We start from the raw sequence: 15515 nt of genomic DNA, 5'->3' as shown, positions 1-15515 counted from the left end.
ATTTTTAGTAAAATATGGAGAAAACGACATTTTCAGAGTTTGTGTATTATTTGATAATACATAGATATTAATTTTAATTTTCATTCAAATTGACGTATTCTGATAATTATAAGTTGTTTTTTATTAATTTATAATAAAGTTGCTATTTGGATTATTTAAGTTTTTTGGAGTCAACGATCCCATCCACATTTATAATTATGCAATTAAATTGGACCACTGGCTTCTTTTAAAGTATGTGAGAAGAAGTCAGACTCATACATATTCAAAATAGTACTTGAGAATGAAGAGGATATCGACTTCATGCTACGTCAAAGCAGTCTTCATGAGTTTTTTTTTAATTATATCAAAGTCCTGAAAAGGGATGGAAGAAAATTTGAATTCTTTGAGAATGAGATTTTTTTGACCTTTTCAAAAAAATTTTCAAAAAATTTCAACACCCGTTTTGAAAACAATATAACTTATTTTTAAATTTTGGTTGCATTTGAGTTGTGTTGAACATAGGAGAAATTCTTGATTCAAAAATAAAATGATATTTGATATTGATATTATTTTTCAATTATTGTTTCCTTGCCCTGTAAACTTAGACCGTATATTCACAAAAATAAATATATAATATCAAAACGTACATAATATCTTTTTATATATACCAAAGTATTTTATAAATGTTTATTATTTGGAGTTATTATTTCCATAGGTTTTTTTAATAACAGTAATTAATGTAATTGCATTATTTAATTTATTACACTATAAAATTTAACAACAGACATTTAAGACATTCTGTTTTAAAATTATGTTGATATTAAATATTTCCAAATTGATAATTTGGATATAAGAAATTAAGTTGGTTATACACTATCATTTGGATCAAATGAATTCAAACCAATTTTTGTATTAAAAATTTGATGAAAGTTTGTTGTTTTGGTTGTTTATTATAACCAAAACAAAAAAATGAAACAACAACACATATTAACAATAAACACTTATAAAAACAACCAACCACATATAAAAACAATTCAAATTTTAACACAAAAGTTTTCATATAACTTTACACATTACAAAAACAAGCAAAGCGATTACTGTCAACTAATAAACAATCACAAATTTATAATTTACTTTTTTATTGAAAAATATTTTCTTCAAAGACTTGATTATTAAATTATTTTAACAATCATTTATTAAGCACAATAAAATAACGAGGCAATCAATCAATAATAATCAAACAACGTTTTCTTCTTCGTATTTTTCATTTTATGTTTTTTAATCTTTTTGAATTGCTCTGGATCTTATTCACCATTTGAGCATTAAGACCTCTGTGAATTCTGTTGTTTAAAGTTGTACATCGTGCGAATTAAGCTCTAATCATTGATATATATATATATATCGATGTTTGGTCATTTTATATTTGGTCTATTTTTAACAAGATAGAGGGACTCTTTTGCAATAAAAGAGTCATAATTGCAATATAAGCGTTGATACTGTTATATACTTATATTCTATATCAAAACATTTGTGTTGATATCTATTGTGATGATTTTTAATTTTTAAGCGATGTACATGCATAGTTTGAATATTTGTCATGATTACCATGTATATGGATCTGGGAACGAGTATAGGATATGTTGCGTATAAAGAGTCATAATAGTGGAAGTTGTGTTTGTTGTGGATTTGAATTGAATATAAAATCATGTAAATTTACATTTACATGATTTGCCGACTCATCAAAAGCCGGCCTATCGTTTGGTGCTTATATTCTACTTGGTTAATATTTTTAATGTTTATCAATAAGAAACAACCTGTGTGTAATGTTAAAACATGGCTTGCGACCAAATGGGAAGGCGCTTATATGACTTGACATTATGATATAATGAAGAAAGTGTTTTGATGTAAATACTATTACTCTTTACTTAGTGGCGCCTTCCAAGGTGTGTTATGTATTGGCTATTTATTTTGTCATTGCTTCAATGTAATTGTGCAATCAACACACCAACTGTATTATTCTTACAATATGTAAAGAATTTGTTTTTGTTATGTATTTTATTCATATATCAGTCACTGTTTGGTTATACAATTTGTTCATTTAATAAATTGTCATCGTTTCCATAATTATTTATATGGAAATCATTCACAAGCATTTTGGATTAAAGCGTGTGTTTGTTAATAATTCCATTTGGTCGTATATATATGTATACAGATTTTACAATAAATAACTTTGATGTTCACTTTGAGTGTCATCGTTTGACATTAATTGATGTGTTAGATAATCAAATTATTGTTTATATATCATGTATTTTATATTCTATTTTTAATTATCGTATTATTTATCGAAGAATGGCATGATATACGAAAATAACATGTTAAAATACAAACACTTTGGATCTTTATATGCCATGTTTTGAATTATTTTGTGTTTTTTTATATTCAATGCTTATGACTTGTTTAATATGCTTTTTTTACAAAAGTTGGAGCCCAACAATGCTTTATGAAAATCATGTAGTATGTTCTTCGATTTAAAAAAAATAAAAAGAACACAATTGTGTCTCTATTTATAATTGTTATTCAGCCTTTTTATTGTATTTTAATAAAAATTTAAAAATATTGTTGTATTTTTAAAGTTTTAAATAAAAGGTATTTTTTAAAAACCCTTTTGTTGTTTTAAAAATAATCTCTATTATTGATGATATTACAATTTTAATTTGGTGGTATATTTTTGTGAATTTTAATATATTCACAAATCATTTTATTCTTTTAAATACTTTGTTATTTATTAATTTTTTAAAATGATATTATTTTATGTTTTTATAAATCCAAAAGAAACTGTTATTTGAAAAGTCAACGAAATAAAAATAAAATTGTCTATCAAAAAAACATAAATTTATCATGTTCTAATTATTCCAACCTTCTCATTGAGCAAATCGTTGAGTTACATCTTTATCACAAACCAATTATTACAATCACAGGATAAATAATTTAATCATTAAAAAATTGAACATTAAACAAAAAACAACACTTTTTATTTTTATACAGTCTGTATTTACATAATTTGTTGCAAATATTTGACACAATAAAGTTAATATCAGGAATGTATTTTTATTTTTAAAATATACAAGTTATTTTTACATTATGTTTAATTTCAAATAAAATTGACAAATACATAACATTTTTTGTTGTTGATTGATTTTTGTATTAATTAATTAAAAAGTGGTGTATTTTTGATTTTTTTTAAATAAATATTTTCGATTTATTTTAATTCTTACATGCTCTCCTATCTTATTTATTGTCTTTATTTTCTTGATAATCTTCTATTTAACTGAATTTATCAAAATAATGTTATTTTATTCTATATTTATTTACTTTGTCTAAAATAAAATGAACATCATATTATTTGGTTTTAGCAACATCGACAATATTTTACTTTTGTTTTGAGTACTTTGATCCAAAATTGTTAACCCAATTTGTTAATTAAGTGATAAAACTTGTGAATTGAGTACTTTAATCTTGTCTTCCATCTATCAAAAAATACTTGTTGTGTTTGTTAACTTTAGTACTGTTATTTAACCATATCTTTTTGTTATTCAAATACTTTTATCTGTGATTGGCAATATTTTTAAACCATTCAATCTTGTCTTTGTTGCTTAATTTGTAAGACTGAACAATTATCAAAACATTTTATTAATTTTTTGCTACCCTTTTTCATATTATTTTTGTTTCTTTTAGTTATTTAATATATAATTTAAGTTTATTTGATTTATTTTAAATGTTGTATAAACCAATTTTTTTATAATCTCATTCCTTTTGTCTTATACTTGTAATTCAAAGTCAGAATTATATTAACTTTAAACGTGATTAAATCATTACAATTATTATAACTTCCCATATTTAGCTAATTATAAATATTTATTCAAAGAGTCAAATTTTATATTTTTATTTGAACGCATGTTTGTCCATATCCAAAACTTGGTCTTATCTTATGTATTATTCAAAACAACATAAATGTCTATGTTCTAAAAATTGACAACAAAAAATGTTCTGTTACTTCTATACCTATTTTTCCGAATCAGAAGTGTCTTTCCCTCTTCATCTTATTCGGGCCACATTTTACTCGTTCTTTATTCCATAATTCTTTATCCTTGTTCAAAATAAACAATTTCTAAAACTATACATTTATTATATAAAAACTATAGCTTAACCATTCTTTTTGATTTTTTTAAATATTCCAAAACAACAAAAAACCATTAATTACTAGTTTTTATTCATAATTTGAAAAAAAAATAAACTAAAGATAATTTATATTAATGTTAATGTTAATTACTATTTATAAATAGATATTTCAAGTACATTGATGAAGTAATCCTAAGTGTATTAAAACGTGAAAAATTTGATTATTAAACATTAAAAAAAATTGAATTAATTTTAATGCAACAAACACATTCTTGTATTTATAGATATAAAATGTATAATATTTTTTTAAAATAATTACTTATAAAAATGTAGCACATCATAACTGATGATATGCTTTTTATGCAACAAACACAAACACAAACACAGTCTCTCAAACAAGCCTTATGGAAAAACTTTTTATTTATAACACATCCTCTGCCATTTTTGTTTTAAAACAAACCCAATAACATTTTCCAACACTCTTTCACTTTAATCGTTTTTACATTTTTTCCCCAGAACTCGAACAAATGTTCTATCCTCATTCAACTCTTTTTCAAACTGGCACCAACTTTATTTCAGAATTTCGAAACTTACAAAAAACAAACAAAAAAGTTATACTTTGAATTTCCAGAATTCAACAACTTTACTTCTTTAGTTGAATTTTCACAGGCTTGATTTATTTCTTATTCAAAATACACAAAAATGTGGTGTCAACCTTTTAAAATGTTGTTTACCAATATTCCAATACATTTTTTTTACATACACTTTTGAATGTAAATTTCTGGACGTAAATAATGTTTAGTAGTATGTTGGGGAATATATCTGTATCAAAACAGAAAGTGTGTTTAATTCCAAGTCGGTTATTTTTGATTTGTCTTATCTTCTTTCTCTCACATATATCACATTAAAAATACAAGTTGATTTTCCACTTTAAGGAGTCTGTTCTCGAAGTGTAATTTGATATTTCAAATTAATTGGTAAGTCTAGACAATCGACTTTTCTCATACAAAAGTTCAGATAAAAGAAATAAATGTATATACTGTAAACAATCACATTCCAAAAACACTTAAAACTGTGTTATTTACACGTGTCCATGATGGGAATCAATGTATTTACTTTTCTCTTAATGTCGACGAAGCGATCAAACAACTCTTAATAAGAAGAACAATTTTTGAAGATTTTACTTCTAACAAGTTCACAATGGAAGTTTGTGTAGAACAAATAAAAACGTTTTAGTTGATAACAACGATTTCTGTAATTCTATCGATTCGTTCAGATTAAATTTAAAAAATGGATTAAAAAATAGTGTCATGAAGGCCAGTTGTCCAATTTTATACAAAATGAAAATCTGTTCTAAGTATATTTACGATTTGGAACATTATATGGGAAATTGGACTTGGAACGTTGTAATATAGAAGAAGTCGAAATAGGACGAACTGAATATTACCATGTGCCACCCATGGTAATGACACTGCCAAAACTCATGAAAACCCTTCAAACCAAAAAAAGAAAAAGATTTATTACTTCCATTTGAAAAATTTTAAGCAACTCAGTGAAGAAATTACAACCAAATTTGCCTAATTGAAGTGGTTCAACACTGAAATGGCCTATAGTTTAAAAAAATACAATTCCAGCCAAAAGTCATTAAAATATCTTTTTCAATTCTTAAATATTGTCTATTTAATAATAAAATTATAATATATTATAATACAATGAAATGATTATAAATTATAACATATTTTTGTAAATCAACAATACCAGTCAAAAATGTCTCTTTTTCCATAATCAAAAAATACGCATTTGCCATAAAGTAGAATGTGAAATTGTTTTTTATTCCACAAACAATCCAAATTCAAGAATATATTTTTAAATGAAGGACAAACCAGTTATCTATCTGTCGTATAACAATATACGTTATTGATTGTAGTTATTTTAAAATAAAATTATTATATTTACTAGAATTGTCCTTTTTAAAAAATAGAAATAGAAAAATAGGAAATAAAAGTATTTATAAAAAATTTCAGTTCGTATTTGATTGGTATTTTCAAAATGTGTATAGTTTAAATATTATTAGAATAATAAAAAAAAATATTTGTCAAAAACAAAAATTGGGTACAAAAACAAAAAAATTTGTCATCTAATCACCACAATGATGACAATAGATGTATGATTAACATGATTATGCAGCTTTTCTCTCTGAGTGGTCTTTAAACACAAAATGACATGCTTTTACTAAATTTTAATTAATTGTTTTACACTTATTGTTTGGTTACTGGTTTAAAAGCAAAGAATGACATCATTCCAATTAAAATGGCCAAAGTGATCATAGCCCACACAGCGAACCCGACAAAGATAGTCACACAGATCTTCATTCCGAGTCCACGTGGCCAAGAAAAACGAAGACATTGGAGCGGGTGACCAGGGTATTATGTTTGGATATGCCACTGATGAATCGAAGGAAATGATGCCATTGACACACGTCTTAGCTTCAAAATTGGTGATGAGATTTGAAGAGTACAGGAAGAAGGGAATTATATCATGGCTGAGACCAGATGCGAAGACACAAGTCACTTTGGAATATGAAAACAATGACCGATATTTAACTCCAATTTGAGTCCACACCATTGTCATCTCTACACAACACTCTCCGGAAGTCACCAATGAAGAGATTTCTAAGACACTCGAAGAAGAAGTCACTAAGAAGGTCATTCTAATGGAGTTGATTGATAGCAACACACTCAGATTCTATAACCCAAGTGGAAGATTTGTCATTGGAGGTCCAATGGGCGATGCTGGACTCACTGGAAGAAAGATTATTATCGACACTTATGGAGGATGGGGAGCTCATGGTGGAGGAGCTTTCTCTGGAAAAGATTCATCTAAAGTAGACAGAAGTGGGGCTTATTGTGCTAGATGGATTGCAAAGAGTCTTGTGAATGCTGGGTTGTGCAAGAGAGCCACTTGTCCAGTTGAGTTATGCCATTGGTCTTTCACATCCATTGAGTGTCTATGTTGACACATACAAGACTGGTGTTATTCCTGATGAAAAAATAGTAGACATTGTCAACAAGAATTTTGGACATTTCAGAAGAAATGATCCAGACTCCTTGTGGGAAGTATCAAAGACTCTTGAGATGCCAGAGGAAGTTCAAGTTATGTTAACCTTAAAAAGTATACAAAATGCGTTTTTGGGAAATGATGTTCAAGAATAACAAAAGTATTCGAAAATATAATGTTTTATAAAAATTTAAATAAAATAGTAAAAAACCTATAAAATTAAACTAGTCTTAGCTTAAAAAATTGAATGGCGGTTGAAGTCGAAACGGACACCTTTTTGTCCGCCCGATTTTACACGTTCAAATAATCCTGAAATTTGCTGCATTTGTTGCATTCTCCCCTTTAAGTTATTATTCCCACAAATCGTCATTATTTCAAATTGTGAAACCTGTTGAGTCCGTAAAGCCACATTAAACTAAGGCTTTCTTTACTGTTGTTTTAAAATCACGACTCAGACTGTTAAATATTCTTTGTTTCGCTTCAACCACAAATTATTTTTCTTTTTTACCCAAAACTGTCTGCAAATAAATACCATTCGACATGTCATCGAACGTGTCATTAAGCCGTAAAATGGCTTTAGCAGCGTCAGAGAGTTCATTCATGTTGTCGTGGACTTTGTCTTTTACATTTATTATGAAAATGTTTTTTTTTTATAATTGAAGGTTTTTTATTACGACTATTAAAAATATTATAAAATTATTTAATACCTTAATATTATTTTTTATAGTTCAATTATAGTAAATATAGTTTATGTTGTAAATTAAAAGATCATTTAAACTTCTATAAGAAAAAATCAAAAAGGTGGACAAAAATATGTCTTTTTTGCCAATTAAGTGTTAAAGAATTAAATAAATGAGAGTTTTATGCTATTATTTTATTATTTTTACATATAGTAATACAAATAGTTAATAATTTTATAATAATATATAATAATTTATTATAATATAATATTATTGAATATTAATTTACTAAATAATATAAACTTAATTTCACATAATTAATTAATATCAACGATTAACTCACTTTAACTATTCATAATTAAATATTCGTCGTTTTACTATAAAACAAACTATACTTATTCAAAAATTATATTTAGTATATTCATAGTTTAACAACTATATATTTTTTTTATAAAATCTATTATAATAATAAACCATAATTAACTATATTCATAATAAAGTCATTCCAAACAAGTGTGCAACTTTATTTTTTTTTGTTTTTTACTCACAACAAAGGTGAAACTCTATTTTTCAACAATAACAAAAACAATAACAAAAATGGAATTAGGTTATAAATCAACATAAAATATAACTCGATATTTAAATGATAAGTTCAACTGCTTGTTCTAATGAAAAACATTAAAATTCCAGAATTCCAATTGTCATACAGAACGAATAAAACAGCGTTGTACACCGATTGTGGATGGAGCAAATGATAAACATCTCGTTTATAAAAAAGAAAATAATGAGACAAGCCAATTCGTGTGATTCAAAGCCTCTTTCGCTGCAAAATTACAGTGAAAACGAGACTGTTGAATGGTGCAACTCAAAAAACTAATTGAGAAAAATTGTGCAACTTTAGTTATAGTTTAGTTATAGTATATTAATTAGAGTAATAGTTTTAAAGAAATTTGTTTGTGTTTTTTTGTTTTTTTATAAAAAACATATAATTTTTTTATTATAATTATACTATAAACAAAGTTGCACTGACACGTCAAAGTTGCACGGTTTAAAGAATGACTTTACTCAAATAATGGAAATAAAATAAATGGTAAAGAAAAAAATTATTTGGAAAAATGTTATTCATAACAACACTATTAAAAATATGATATATTTTTCCCTTTTTATTCAAATTATATTACGCTGAGTTGTTGTACAATCTATATCAAAACAATTAGACGACAATAATTGAAACAGTTAATTTATACATTTGTTTAAATTTTAAGCCAAAATTATATTATGTTTAAACTTATACATTTTATTTATATTGGTGGGGTCATTTTCGTTGTCAGCATGAAGTTGCATATTTACACGTTTAAAAGTTTTAGTGTTTTATTCAATATGTTTCTAAATAAATGATCAAACAATATTTTTTAAACTTTTTTAAATCATCAATTGACTGTTTTGATTATTTATTTATTAATTCGGGATTTATACGCCTATTTATTTTTAAATCAAGGAAATTGGGTGTCAGAAAACCAAATCCCTTTGTTTTTATTTTATTATTTAGAAAAACTCTTAAATAAAAAAACGAAATGACTTATATGAAGAAACTAGTTTTCACAATCATTGTCTACATTTTCAAGAACTCTCCAGTCTTCTTCACTAAGCTCAAAATTCTCCAAAGGTGTCAAAACTTGTACATCAAATCTTTCATTAATTATAGTGGTTTGTGCAATTCTACACATTTTTTTCTATCAAACTCTTAACATTAGAAAATGTTCTTGTATTATCTTCAAGCAATTTTGACATGGTCTGGATGTGTCCGAGAAGAAGAGTATTATTTATCTTTCTTCGTTCTTGTGATAAATTTAACACGTTAACCAACTTGACATCATCTGTTGGAGCCGCCAAAACGCTCATAATGTTTGTCATTGGGAATACATTAGTTTCAAAAAAATAGTTTGTACTCTTCTATTAAACGACTTGCTGATCTAATGTCAACGTACATTTTTAAGCCATTATCTTTAAAAACAGAAATAATACCTGCTCTTTTAAAAGAAGACACAATGACTTCATGTGTGGCTGAGATGTCCATTGCATTAATGATTTTATTAATTGATAATTTAAGTCTCTCACCAGTAGCGACTCTCTCTTGTTTACCTTTGGTGGCATCTCTAGCAATGTTGCTCTCCATTGCAATACATTTTACTATTTCTTCGAGAGCTCCTCTCAAATTGATATTGGGTTCTTCTAAATCATCAATTGGAACAGTAAAAGCGCTGTTGTTTATGACTGACGTTCTCTTTGATGCAACTGAAAGAGAAGAACTTTCCACTGATGTACGGAAAAAAGGAGTTCTTATGTTGCTTTTTTTTCCAGACTCCAAACAATGCCAGGTCTAGTGGTTGAACAAGATGAGAACAATGAGCAGTATATTTATGGAGTACAATGTGATACTGTTGCAGTTCTTTTTTGAGTGTATCAAAGTCATGACCGCTAAAACCATCCATCGTAATAACTGCAACAATATCATGGGAACCTTGAGAAGAAAACGTTTTGCAATGATGAACGGTACAACCACTGTAAACATCCATTCGACAAATATATCTTTGGTTGCGAACCCAGTACTGCTATAAAAGAATGAGACATCTGAATAAGATTTGATTAAATCTACGTTGATTGATTTATTGGCGATGATGACACCTGTGCAAACCAATGATTTATCCAAACAAATCATGCAAATAACAGTTGATCTTTTATTTGATCTTCCCACACCAATTTTGATATTTTCAATTTCAACATTTTCCGATACAAGAACTTTTACAGTTTTTTGATCAGCAAAATCTTGAAAACCTATTTCGTCGACATTAAAAACAATTCGAGAATCTGTCCCATTCAGTTGAGCTAATTGGATATAGTTATCTACTACTTCAGAAGGATTAATTGACAGTCTCCCAATATCTTCCGGTTTTCCTGTCACTGACTTTAGTTTAAAGGTTCTGAGTACCCATTTTCTTATTGTTTCTCGGTTAATTTTTCTTCCTGTTATTATTTCTACCAATTTTTCAAAAGACGCCATTGTGAGGGCAAGCTTTTGTGTTGAACAATACTTGACAAATGAATTTGTTATATACTCTGTCCTATCATCAAAAAAAACTTGGTCTTCCCACACTTCTTCTGCCCAATTTTAAGTCTTTAGTATATTGTAATTTCTCTTTCTGAACTACATTGTTGTGAATTCCAAACAATACTCCAACAGCTCTATATGTAACCTCTGGAACATCTCCATATAAAGAGTACAATAAACCAATTTGTTCTCTTCTAGATTTATATTTGAAAAACAAAGAATCATACTCAAAAAAGTTTAATATCTCTTCGGCGTTTTCAATATCTTTCAATGTATAGTTTGTTTTGTTTGGTGAATTATATTCATAATTGAATCTGGCACAAAACACATTGTTAACCATTTCTTCAAAACAATTAATTCCGATAATCAACTTTTTCACTTTTGTCGGTTTTGTAATTTCTGGATGTAGTTGAATGAATACAGGTGACATAATATCCATCAATTTTAAAGGAACGACGAAATGAATATTTTGAATTGAAAATGGATTGTGGGGACTGTTTCTTCTTGCATTGATATTTGGTTTTTTATGTTTTTTTTTCGTTTAAATTTTGTTATTTGAACAAATGTACACTTTTTGAAGTAAAAAATCTGACACCCAATAATTACGCTATCTGTAATTTTAAAATTTACTGAATCAACAACTCTAAAGAAATTGATTTTTTTGTCAGCAAGAATTGAATTAATATCCAAATTCAATTGAATGTGGTGATTGAATATTAACATCTTGGAGTGTAAAAATTTTACAACTAATTAATATTTTTACAAAAATGCATTTGCCGGGACTCGAACCCGGATCTCCACCTTGGAAGGGTGGAATTCTGCCCTTAGACCACAAATGCTTCTTGTAAAATATATTAGTACTTAAAACCATATGAACATAAAAGAGTCTTAGTTTTTAAAATAACCATTCAATAAACGTAAAAAATGTTAAATTGTTTAAATGAATTGGATTTATTAATTCATTCACAAAAACAATAGAAAAGAGAATCCACTTTTTAATTAACTTTCTGCACACAATTATTAAACAAGACACATTTACAGTGTTTTGATTCTATATGTAACAAGAAAGAGCACATAAATAAGATACATTAGTAATAAATCAAAAACAAAAATAGTCAATTCACTAGTTGTATCCATGTTTACAAGTCGAGGTAATGTGCTGCAAGTTATTTTATAATGCATTTCATTATCATTACAATCAATTAATAAAAATAAGTCCTCCCATTCTAACGCCACCACCAACATCTTGAAAATAAATAGATACCAACAAACCTGCCAAAAGAAGTTCAAGTGCATTTGATGGATCCACGTCGAAATTTGGTATTGCGTCTTGTGAAGGTGCTCTTGAATACATTTGTCTGTAGTACATGTAGTCTATAGTTCTTTCAAGTAGTTTCGATGGGATACCTGGAATAGGTATAGTGATGATTCCCTCCGTCGGCTGGTCTTCCAACATTGTTTTAAGTGTTCCGCTATGTTGTGCGCACTCTCTACTTATGAAAAACTCGTGGCCGTCTTGGCTGATCAATTTGAGGTTTGGGATGTCCATTTCTTGTGACTTTCTCAGTTCGTTTTTCAATATTCAAAGCTCAAATTCTCTTCACTTTTCATAGAAAAGCACTCACTTTTTTTTGGTATTATTATAACATTATTTACTAATACTTATAGTTGCGTTTTACTATAGAAATAGTTGTCTGTGAGCTGTCTGTCTATCTGTTATACTTCAACTTATTAGTATTAGTTTATATATAATAATCAAATAGTAAAATGTCTTTGAAATGAATAACAAAAAAGTCTTAACTCTAAAATAAAGAGATGGGTATCTGCCACCAATGCAAGGAACAGACGACAATATACTGCATCGACCACGACAAACATATTTGCTTGAAGTGCTTGGCAAATAGCCACCCAACTTGCACTATTTGCCAATACAATGAATATGTCGAGGGCAGTGCAAAAAAAGATCCGAACTGTCAAATCTGCGAGGAAGAGATATTTGAGGGGGACAGAACTGCCAGACTTCCATGTCTTCACAAAGTCCACTTCGACTGCTTCAAACACGACATAGAAGCCGCTGAACCAACTGAAGACCTCGTTTTTTCAAGTAAAGTTGTGTGTCCTGTTTGCAAGAAAGATGTCTTTGACGACAATAACATAGGAAATCCACTCTTTGTCAAGTTACTTGAAATTTTCACTGAAAACAAATTTGTGGAGAAGTTCAAAGAGGCAAAAAATCTCGTCACAGAAAGTTCCAAAGTGGTTAAGAGTGAAAACATGGGGGATAAAGAACAAGTCGAAAAAAATGAAGCTGAAGAAAAAAATGAGACTACTAAAGTCTCGTTGACAACGGGAGAGGCTGAGGAAGTCGTTGAAACAAAAGAGTCGAGCAAGAACATAGCGAAGGACAATGAAGTTGGAATTGCGATGGATGAGGAAAGCACAAATTTGGAGATTGACGTTGAAGATGACGACACAAAGAAGACACAAATCAAAAAGGATTTCGATGGAAATTTGGTGCTCAACGCGTTTGTTGCTTTCGAATGGTTTTAAATGGTTATAATGAACTATTGCTGACAATTAGAAAAACAAAACTATCATTAAGAACGAAAGTCCTAATTGTTGTGCTTGTCGTTGCTTTCATATTTGTTATCAACATGCTCAACAACCAAAGAAAGTTGGGTCTTGCAGAGAATAAAGTCAACTGACCAAAGGAATTTAAAACTAGCATAATACGTTTCGTTAGAGTTTCAGGACTTATTGAAAACCAATAACAATTGTAATAAACAAACAAATCTTAAGTCGGGAGCAAATGTTTATATAAGTCATATTTTGACTTGCGTTTGAGGTATTAAATCGGGTAGTGGCGGGCGGATTTTTACGTCAAGTGGTTGTTCGTTGATTGAAAACTCGATATTGTTCTTCAGCATTTCTCGCATGATTTCCATGATGATGAGTTTTCTCGCCTCAATAAATTTAGTGGGGTCGTTGTATGAAATATCGTAAATTTCAATCCAAACAATGACCTGCGCCTTATTGTTTGGTTTTAGGTCGTACAAGTCAAAGAAAGGGCATTGCGACCACTCAAATTCAGTGTTTATCTTTACAAATTCTTCAAGTGCCTTTTTTACATTATCGACTTTTCCGAGATCAGTGTCCAAGTTGATGTCTATGTACAGCTCGACAGTGTAGAATGGTGCTCGTTTGTGCTGTTTGACAACGTTTTTGTAAATGTAGTCGTTTGGTATGAATACTTGCTTTCCATTTGGTTCGTGTGTGATTGTGTTGAGTACATTTATCGCGTCGACGATAACAACATCGTCTGACCCAACCGATATTCTGTCTCCAATATCAAATGGTCTCAAAAACAATACCAACACGAGACTCTCCCACATCCTCCTCAAATAATCCCCAAATATAAACGAAAAACCTAAGAAGAACGTGCACACGGGCATCAAGTTGTCAACAAGTGGTAGACCAAAGGCCAGACATAACACAACCAACGAAATGAGAACAGCAAAAATGTTTGATATTCGCGAAATAACTGCTGCAATATTCTCTTCATCACAGACTTTTCTTTTGAGCAATTCCTTTGTTGTGCTGATCTCGGAAAATGCGTCGACGCAATCTGAGACTTTAATCTCGTCGCGTTTGAATAGAGCGTTCATCGCACTCAGACTCTCCTTTTCGTAAAACCCCCTTTTTGTGACACTTTTTAATAACACGGTCAAGTCAATCTCATTCTCCTGTTTCATGAACGTAGAACCATCACCCACCTTCTCTTGTGTCAAGTCTGAAAGAATGATCTGATCGACGGGGGTAATTTTCTCGTACTTCATTTTGACATACTTTTCAAAAAGGAGTAAATGGTCATACAGCGCTTTCCCCTTCTTCCCAAAGTTTTCTTCGCTTTTCTTGGAACCCCATTCCACCCACTCATTCACCATGTCTTTCCACTTGTAGTTGTGCGTCATCCAAAACTTTTCCTCAACGGGATTTGGCTCGTCGTTTTTCATGACATATTTAATGAACATCTCTTTCTTGAAAACGCTGTTGAACTGCGGCGCCAACTGTGAGATGTTAATTTTCGTCGAAATGAAATGGGACAATACATTTGAACCTATTGCGAGTAAAGGTAAGACAATAAAAACGGCATGTAACCTCACAACAATGGTGTAAATCCCTTCCCAAAGTCTTGCCATCAATACACAAAACAAAATCAATGAGACACCAAATGTCATGACAATAACAGAACAACGCCCAATAGATACCATCTTGATTTTATACCCGTTTTGCACATTCTCCAGCGAACGACGCGTGAAGTGAAACACGTCAAGTGCAATTTCTAAAGTAAAGCACATTAATCCAAAGTACAATGGAAAGTGGAACAACTTGACGGAGAAAAGTAAATACGTCGAAAAGCTGAAGACCACCGACAGCGAGACGTTTGCCGTCCCTAAAAAGAAAAGCAAGACATTGATTAGGACAAAATATACATTCATCTCATCTTGCCT

The 15515-nt window shown here is 29.2% G+C and overlaps 4 protein-coding genes across 4 annotated transcripts; 2 read left to right on the top strand and 2 right to left on the bottom strand.

The window, feature by feature from the left end:
- Positions 1–6871: 6871 nt before the first annotated feature.
- On the top strand, positions 6872–7174 carry EIN_274770 (S-adenosylmethionine synthetase, putative; the record flags this gene model as incomplete). Its single annotated transcript, XM_004254613.1, has 1 exon — positions 6872–7174. The coding sequence occupies one exon, from the start codon at positions 6872–6874 to the stop codon at positions 7172–7174; it is 303 nt and encodes a 100-aa protein (XP_004254661.1).
- Positions 7175–12143: 4969 nt separating this feature from the next.
- EIN_274760 (transcription elongation factor B polypeptide, putative) lies at positions 12144–12553 on the bottom strand (the record flags this gene model as incomplete). Its single annotated transcript, XM_004254612.1, has 2 exons — positions 12144–12163; positions 12277–12553. 2 exons carry the CDS (start codon positions 12551–12553, stop codon positions 12144–12146), a joined length of 297 nt encoding a protein of 98 aa, XP_004254660.1.
- Positions 12554–12819: 266 nt separating this feature from the next.
- On the top strand, positions 12820–13709 carry EIN_274750 (hypothetical protein; the record flags this gene model as incomplete). Its single annotated transcript, XM_004254611.1, has 2 exons — positions 12820–13529; positions 13607–13709. 2 exons carry the CDS (start codon positions 12820–12822, stop codon positions 13707–13709), a joined length of 813 nt encoding a protein of 270 aa, XP_004254659.1.
- Positions 13710–13826: 117 nt separating this feature from the next.
- Positions 13827–15503, bottom strand: EIN_274740 (hypothetical protein; the record flags this gene model as incomplete). The annotated part of the gene is made up of 1 exon (XM_004254610.1): positions 13827–15503. The coding sequence occupies one exon, from the start codon at positions 15501–15503 to the stop codon at positions 13827–13829; it is 1677 nt and encodes a 558-aa protein (XP_004254658.1).
- Positions 15504–15515: the final 12 nt, after the last annotated feature.

Source organism: Entamoeba invadens, assembly GCF_000330505.1.
Source record: "Entamoeba invadens IP1 unplaced genomic scaffold scaff_1105074725195, whole genome shotgun sequence".
NCBI lineage: Eukaryota > Evosea > Mastigamoebida > Endamoebidae > Entamoeba > Entamoeba invadens.
The sequence above is the reverse complement of the archived record's forward strand: the minus strand, read 5'-3'. Positions and strand labels throughout refer to the sequence as shown.